Below are 8,301 nucleotides of genomic sequence, written 5' to 3'. Positions count from 1 at the left end.
TTCCAGGCCCAGTTCCAGGGACCCTGCTCCCTCTCCCTAAAATGAGAGAGCATCCCTGCATTATTAGGATGTAATGTCTCGACAGATTATCATTTTTTTAAAACTACATGCAAATGAGAAAAAAAATGGATTCCAGTGGCTCCCCACGCCCAGCTCACACTAGGCCTGAGGAAAGGTTTGACGCATGATAAATAAAAAGATGAATCACTAACAAACGGATATTCCAGGGCGCAAGGCGTTTCTGTGCGCCTGCGTGACACCGGACGGCGTGGGAAGTTATTTGCTACCTGGCTGGTCCACTGCAGCCTCCGGTAGGGGGGGTGGGGCTTTTTCAGCCTCGCCCTGCCATTGGCCAAGATGGTCCGCATTGGCTGACGCAACACCTCTGCGGTCCTGCAGAGCTCGCCCCCAGAAAACCAAACACCCCCCCTCCCACCGCCACCACCATCTTGCAGGCCAGTGCGGAGAAACGGATGGCGTTTTGAGGGCCTGTGGGAATGGAGACTGGCTCCTGGGGATGGCTCGCCAAGCAGGACAAAAGACTGGAAGCTGCACTTTGAATTTGCTCAGTTTTATTAGGATTACCAAGGTTCACAAGGAACAACAAGGGGCTTCTGGGGGGGAGGGGAACAGGAATACCGCAATGACAAGCGGCCTTGCATAGACACCAAGGCGAGCTAGCGGGCACAGCGTGGGGAGGGGGCGAGGGACGGAGGCAAAGAGAGGCTTGGGAGAACAGGGTGGCAGTAGAGCCCCCCAAGGCCACAGCGGCCCTCCCCGCTTCGGGATCAAGGGTGTCCACTCCACACAGCACGAGGAGGAGGATAGAGGGGCCCTGACCAAGGCATCACAATAAATACGTTTAGCAGCACACAGAAGCTTGCAGGGGAGGAGGGCCAAAAGGAAGGGGGAAATCCCCCCTTCCCTCCCCCCCCAAAATAAGAACTCTGCAATTACTAAACCATAAAAATAAACTTTAAACCCGTGTACGAAGTCGGTCACCCCCCAGAAGTGCAATATGGGGCCGCGCGGCCCTAGCTGAGGGGGAGGGCAAATGGGGCAGGGGGAGAGGGATACAGAGAGGCAACCCCTGCAAGGGTAAAATGTTTATCCAGTTTTGCCCCTCTTCCCCGGGTTGGCCCAAACATTTTGGACCTGAAGCACCTCCTCCATGTCAGAGTCTTCAGAGTCTTCCCCTCCTTCGAAGTCATCTTCGATCCCTTCTTCCTCCTCCTCCTCGCTTACTTCCTCATCGTCACTCTCCTCACCTTCTTGCTCGCTGTCTGTACAGGGGAAGAGAGACAAGGGGCAAGGAGGGGAAAAAAGAGGGTGGTTAGATGAGCAGGTAGATGTCACTCTTTTGTTTGTTTGTTTAAACAATAGAAATTTATCTTCTCAGTTCTGGAAGCAGGAGGATAGCACTTAACAGTGAACAGAGCCTATAGCCAGGGCTTTGGGGGCCTGGAACCACTCCCCAAGCACCTCTGCTTGGAAAAAGCAAGTGTGTGTGTGTGTGTGTGTGTGTGTGTGTGTGTGTGTGTGTGTGTGTGTGTATGTTATCTCAAGCAAGCCCAGAGGGAAGGAGGGGTGGGAGCCCTGCCTCTGGCTTATCAAAATTGATACCATGTCTGAAAGTAGCTTTTTCTCCCCATGTAATGTGTCAATGTATGTGTCTTCTGAGCTCTAACGTTGGCTGAATAAACCTTCTGTTCTTCCCAGGCAGCTCCCCCTCTTCTTTTCCCCAGTCTGATCCAAACAGGCCACACTCTGTCTTCTTTAGTCCAATTCCCTACCCCCACTCCCACCCTAGGGCTGGGCAGATAGCTCTTCGTCCCCTTCTCTGAAAGAAGATGCCATCCAGTGGCAACTCCTTCAGTTTCCCTATTCTAACTGAATATATGTCTAGATTGAATTTACATTCAATGCCTCCTTCCTTGCCCCTGCCCTCAATGGAAATTTGCCAGAGACCCCATGGCCAAAACCCCCAGGAGTGGTTGGTCTTCCAGCTCCTTCTACCTCCCCCAGGGGCCTGCCTCTCCAAGGTCTGCCTGCCCACAGCCAGGCTCAAACATCTCCCTTGCCTGTCCTCTGCCATCCCCTTCTTAGCCAAGGTTTGATTCTATTGCCTTGCCCCTTGCTCATTCCCTCCTCCTACCCCACTGATGTGGCTCTGCTCACACCAATCCATTGAAACTACTCTTGGCAAGGTCACAGATAACCTATTCAGTGCCAAATCCAGTCCTCATTATACCTGACCTGGACACTGCCCACAATCCCCTCCATGCCCAGTTCTCTTCCTAATTCTACCCTCTCAGAGCCTCAGTTTCCTAATCTATAAAATGGTGATAACAGTACCTAGCTCATAAGAGCTGCTGTGAGGATTAAATGAGTTAGTAAGTAAATCACTTACGATAGTGCCTGGCACATACTAAACACTTCATTAATGTTAACTGGCCAGAATCAGGGCTAGGATTCTGTTCTGACTTGTTACCCCCTTTTATTTATAACTTCTGACTTCCCAGACACATAAGCAACCACCTGCCTGGGCTACCTGTACCTTATGTCCAACAGGCCTTTCCAACTCCATGTTCCCCTCTGCATTTCATCAATCCTGCCACCATGTCGTTCCCAATCCTAAGAAATGGTACCTCCGTTTGCCAGTCATCCAGGCCAGACCAAACCTGGGAGTCACCGTAAATACTGCCTTCTCCCTCAACCCCCCACATGCAAACCTTTCTCAGCATTTCCTAAAATACATGTTTTGGTGAGCAGTAAACAGTGGCTTCTGCGGTTAAGAAGTTTGGGAAATGCTGGGTTCCACAATGTTTAAATAGGTTTCTTACAGCAGGACTTTTCAGAGCCTTTAAGGGGCTAATGTACCTGTCACTCTACCTGCAAATATCAACGTATGCAGTATTGTCCCCAACATACCTGACTACTGGACCTTTTTGTGAGAAACAGCTTTCAGGGCTGGTGAAGGATCCTCAGAAGACAAACAAGCCTGGGAGTTCCCTGAAGGCCAGGGCTGGGTACAGAGTGTGCTGAATTGTAATATGTTTGCCAGTTTCCCCCTTTCTGTGTGTGAACTTGTCCTTCTCAATTTTCTACCCACCTTCTATCTCTTCATTCCTTGTCTATTGCTCTGTTACAACTTATCTACCCACCAGCTAGAACTGAAATTTGTTTCTTTGGTTCTCTTACAATTGTTAAGTTAAAGGTTCCCTGGCCTTGCTTTGTTTAAAAAGTTGCATAAAATGCTTTTTCTTTTCTCCACAAGAACAGACTGTACTCATGCCTTGATATCCTGACCCTGGCCAGCTTTTTTCTGGGAAGAGAAAGAGAAAAGAGGGGGGCTCTAGGCTCACCTTCCTCACTGCCCTCATCTTCTTCTTCCTCCACTGAGGATCCTTCTTCAGAGATGTTCTCCACTTCGGCCTCAGAGTCATCCTGGTTGTTGCTGTTATCCTGATCCTTGTCAGGGTCATCACTATCATTCCTGTAATCTTCGATGTCTCTGTCGTCATCATCACTGCCTTCATTGTCACCTTCATTGCCATCATCATCACTGCCTTCATTGTCACCTTCATTGCCATCATTATCTTCATCATCACTGCCCTCGTTGTCTCCTTCGTTGTCACTGTCACTGCTGTCCTGGTTGTCACCGCTGCTGCCATGGTTGCCACCTTTGGGATTCTCGGCACTATTAGGGTTCTCATCACCATCAGGATTCTCATCGTTGTCATCAGTATTTTCTTCATTGTCATCAGGGTTCTCTTCGTTGTCATCAGTGTTGTCTTCAGGGTTCTCACTGTTGTCGTCAGGGTTCTCGTCGTCAGGGTTCTCACTGTTGTCATCGGCACTCTCGTTGTTGTCAGTGGTCTCGTTGTCATCAGAGCTCTCATTATTATCAGTGGTCTCGTGGTCATCGGGGCTCTCATTGTTGTCAGTGGTCTCATTGTCAGGGCTCTCATTGTGGTCAGGGCTCTCACTGTCACAGAGGCTCTCACTAATGTCGGTTATCTCATTGTCAGTGGTCTCAAAGCAGTCGGTGGTCTCCATGAAGTCAGAGATCTTGATGTCATGAATGGTCTCATTGTCGGTGATGTCATCACTGTCTGAAGTCTCGCTGATAATGTCTTCCATTATGTGATAGTCGTCAGAGTCTTCCATAATCACCACCTCACACCTGTCCCTGTTTTTACTGTGGGGAAGCCTGGAGTTGAGTATAGGATTGGTGGGAGGCAGGGCAGACACTAAAAGGTGCTAAGTAACTGAGGAGGCAGTAGGTTACAAGGAATTCAAGGGATGAGGTTAGGGTGGGGAGAGTCCCATTTCTGCTCCTGCCTGCACGACCTCAGGCCAATCACACCCCACTTATGCGTATCATTCTCCACTTGTAAAACATACTGAATTGTCTCAAAGGTCCCTTTGGCCCTATAAATTCTGGGTAACACTTGCCTAATCTTTGTCCCTAACAAACCACCTCTCAGCCACCAATTCCCCCCCCATCACCTTTCTTCCTTTTCTTGCTTCTTTCTGTTTGCCCTGTAGCCTCCTTCTCCCATCATGTAGTAGCGCAGAGGGTTGACCCACAGGTCATTTTTGATAATCTGTTGAAAGAAATGAGGGGGGAAGGGGAACAGAGTTATGGGTAAAAGCCCCAGAGCCTACTCCCAATTCCCCAAGCATCCAGAAGCAAGCCTAGCAAGGCTTTCTCTGGCAATGCCAGGAGGGGCCCCACCTCAGCAATCCTGTCAGCCTCTGGGAGGCTGTGGTTTGAGAACCAGCTGAAGAAGCTGTGGCTGGTGTCCTGGTTCCTGTGCCTGCGGGCCTGGGGCTCCTGGCCCCGGTGCCAGCGGATTGGAGTTGAGTGGGACACCAGCCGGCCTGAGAGGAAAGGAGGCTGTAGATAGGGCACTGGACAAAGACAGACGGGAGTGGGGAGTGACGGTTTTCCCTAGGACCACCTCTTACCAGAGCGGCTGCGCTGGAACTCCTTGACAATCACCATGTTTGTGAAATAGGGGTTTGTCTGGAAATACAGCTTCATCTTATAGCCCATGGAGATATGTCTGAGATCCTGTACCTGCTCAGGTTAGAGGTAATGTTGAAATCCCCACCACACCAAGGCCCTTCCCACCCAAACCCCCTCACCTCCAAGGACCAGATTCCTTGCCTGATCCTAGTAAAAAACATGTCTTTGGTCTGACCTGCAGATTGGTCAAGTAGCGGAAAATGTCTTCATCACGTCGGTTGATCAAGATTGAAATTTTGGGGTGGTTGAGGAACTGATGGAGGGAGCAGTTTAGGTCAAGGAGTGACTGTTCAATGAGAGAAGGAGGGAGGGAAGGCCAGGCAGGGCAGAGCAAAAGAGAAGCTGGAGCAGAATTCCTTCTGTGTTCATGTGATGTGTGGGGAGCAAGTGGGTCATGGGACATGACCCATACTTTTCTTCCTATGATACTATGTGGTGAGAACCTATGTTTATGCAATGTCAGACATCTGTTATTAGGTTGCCTTGCCATGGTCCATATTTGCTGTGTGTCTGGGTGCTAAGGGTCCTATGTCTGTATGATGTTGTATCCTTGGGTGCTGTGAATTTGTATTCACAAGACATTGTGTGTCAGGGGGCTGAAGCCCCAGGCCCAAGTGATGTTATATCTGGTTGTTGAGGGCCTGTAGTCATGATGTTGCTTATTTGAGTGTTACAGGTCTGTGTACACATGATTTTGGGTATCTGAGTCTGAAGGTTTGTATCCATGTGATAATGTGTCTGGATGCTGAAAACCAGTAAGTCACATGATGATACATGTCTGCATGCTGAGGACCTGCGGCCACATAATACTGTGTGCCTGAGTGCTGACAGACTGGGATCATGTGATACTTTGTATGAGAGTGTCAAGGGTCTCTATCCATGTAATTCCATTATGAAGTTAAACCCATGTGTTCCTAACATGTTGTATATATGTACCCCAGAGATAAGATTTTCACCAATAGTGAAGAAGATTCTTCTTACTCTTCTTTCCTTAACTCCTTGATCTCCACTTCTAGGTACTCCTTCTTCTGACCTTTTAGGGGTTCCAGCTCCTTTCTAGCCCCCTTCTCTCTAGCAAGGATTGGGGTCTCCCTAGTATCTCAGCAGAGACCTAGACTTGAAGAGCCACCTGTGACTTAGGCATCCTTTCTGGGCAATTTCTCTGCTGTGTGCCTTTCCTCTCCCTCTTCACCATCTCTGAGCCACTTTATCTTCTGTGTGTCCCTCCCCTCCTCCTTTCACCATCTCTGGTCCAATTTTTCTGTGTGTCCCTCTACCATCCTCCCCATTTCACTATTGATTTTTATTATGCTCCTCCCCTTTTCTCTTTCCCATCTGTGGTCCAGTTTTTATGCTGTGTGCCTCTCTCCCCCCTTCATCATCTGTAGTCCAGCTTCTCTGATGTTTTGCCCCTCTCCTTCCATTCCTCCTCCACCAAACCTAGGCATTTTTCCAATAGGGATCCACCCACACACAAATTCACCCTTTCTGTTCCTCCCCCTTCCCCCCCCCCTTTTTTATCATGAGCTCCTGGCCCATGAATTTAGATGACAAGGATACTGCTTTGACCCAGAAGCCTGGGATGTGCTGGATGATGAGGTCCCTGCGCTCCAGGAAGGGTCTTCGCATCTGGATGAATTTGCGCTTCAGACGGAGGAAGGCCTTGCCTGCCTTTATGTTCACCGCCTCCAGGTCCAGTTGAATGTTTTCCAGTGCCTGCAGGATGCACTCTATCTTCTCGGCATTCTTCTTGCTTTCCTTCTTCACCTTCCTCTGCTTCCTCTTCCTCCTCCTCCTCCGCTTCCTCACGCTTTCCTTTTCATCCTCATCGTCATCTTCCACTAGGATGATAGCCTCTTCCTTCCCCCCTGGACCGGTTAACCTCTGGTACGCCCAGTGCCCTGCGCTACAGGTTTCTAGGACATTCTCTCCAGCAAAACTGCCGGGCTCCACAACCTGAAAGTCAATCTCCACACTTCCCCCAGAAGCCTCCGAAGGAGAGTATGTTTCTAGGCTCTCCGTGGGAGGGGGCGCCTCCCCATACCCTGACTCCATCTCAGGCTCCCAGCCGGGACCCCCAGAACCCAGGGTGAAGTACGCGCGGATCCCCCCCTCCTCCAGAATGACATAGGGCGGCGGCGGAGGCAGAGCGGGGCCCAGCCCCACCCCCCTCATGTCAGCCAGCACCTGTGCCGCCTCGGTTTCCTCCTGGAGCCTCGGGCGCTGCTCGGGTGGAGGCAAGGGCAGTCGCAGGAGCGGCGGGGGAGGCAGGAGTGGCGGGGGAGGCGGAGGCGGCGGAGGCGGTGGCAGCTGGTCGTGCTGAGCGGGCTCGGAGCTGCTCAGGCGGCGGGCCTTGGCCGGAGGCCCCTCATCCTGGCGGTCCATGGCGACCGCGCTCACAGCTCAGGGGATCGCACTCGCCCCTTCGCTCTCGGCCAAACCGCTGCTGCCTCTCACACCTGAAGCAGAGCCACTGCACCTCACGCGACCAGCTCTCCCCACAGCCTCGCTCTGGCGTTCCCTCCCACAGCGCCAACCCTACTCCCTCCGCGCCAAGCGTCAAGGCCCCGCCCTCTCCGTGACGTCAGAGGCCCATTCGTCCTCTCCAGTGGCTGCCAGCCGCGGCCGCGGTGCTCGCTCTCCCTCGACCTCTGCCTACTCTCACGCAATCCGCTTGCCAACACCACACCTCATCTCTTTCCGATTGGCTCCCCTCCGGGCCCGCCAATCACCGGGCTGACTCCGCCAGCGACGAGAGGGAAACTGCAGGGCGATTGGCTGCAAGGGAAGCTAAGGGGGAAGAAACCCCTCTCCCTCACCCCTCCAGCATTTTATCCAATGGGAAAAGTACCAGTGGTTCTGAAGACCAAAAAACAAAACAAAAAACAAACGCAGGCACCGAGCAGGATGTGCTCAGATAAAATTGGAAGAGCCTCGCTATCGTTTTCCCTCTTAGCGGCCCTCCCCTCAGCAACTACGCACTTCTTAAATCTGCTCCTTCCCCCGTGCCCAGCGTTTGCCCCCTTGGAGAACTCTGATATGGCCCCTCCGGGGGGCTAGGGTTGCCCTAAAGGGGTCTGGAATTTCGAAACCTAGGACCTTTGGTTTCGAGCTAGATTTTGACGTGGCGTTTTCCATCTCTGCAAAATGACTCTAGAAATAATAATCACACACAAGAAGTAACTTTCTCTGCGTCATTAACATGATTGTGATTCCGTTCATCTGCTAGATTTTTCTAGGATTTTCTATCTTTTCGTCTGCTCAAT

General features: G+C 51.3%; 1 protein-coding gene across 2 annotated transcripts; it reads right to left on the bottom strand.

The window, feature by feature from the left end:
• Positions 1 to 550: 550 nt before the first annotated feature.
• Positions 551 to 7,589, bottom strand: TSPYL2 (TSPY like 2). 2 transcript variants are annotated; one of them, XM_045050600.1, is made up of 7 exons: positions 6,596 to 7,589; positions 5,211 to 5,321; positions 4,975 to 5,086; positions 4,742 to 4,887; positions 4,513 to 4,610; positions 3,366 to 4,201; positions 551 to 1,283 (listed from the first exon to the last, which is right to left on the bottom strand). In XM_045050600.1, exons 1-7 carry the CDS (start codon positions 7,418 to 7,420, stop codon positions 1,108 to 1,110), a joined length of 2,304 nt encoding a protein of 767 aa, XP_044906535.1. In that variant the 5' UTR covers positions 7,421 to 7,589; the 3' UTR covers positions 551 to 1,107. The 2 variants fall into 2 exon arrangements, with proteins under 2 accessions (XP_044906535.1, XP_023104601.1); XM_023248833.2 differs by having other exon boundaries at positions 5,211 to 5,288; positions 6,596 to 7,587.
• Positions 7,590 to 8,301: the final 712 nt, after the last annotated feature.

Source organism: Felis catus, chromosome X, assembly GCF_018350175.1.
Source record: "Felis catus isolate Fca126 chromosome X, F.catus_Fca126_mat1.0, whole genome shotgun sequence".
Lineage (NCBI taxonomy): Eukaryota > Metazoa > Chordata > Mammalia > Carnivora > Felidae > Felis > Felis catus.
Note: the sequence above shows the minus strand (reverse complement) of the source record. Positions and strands in the feature narration are given on the sequence as shown.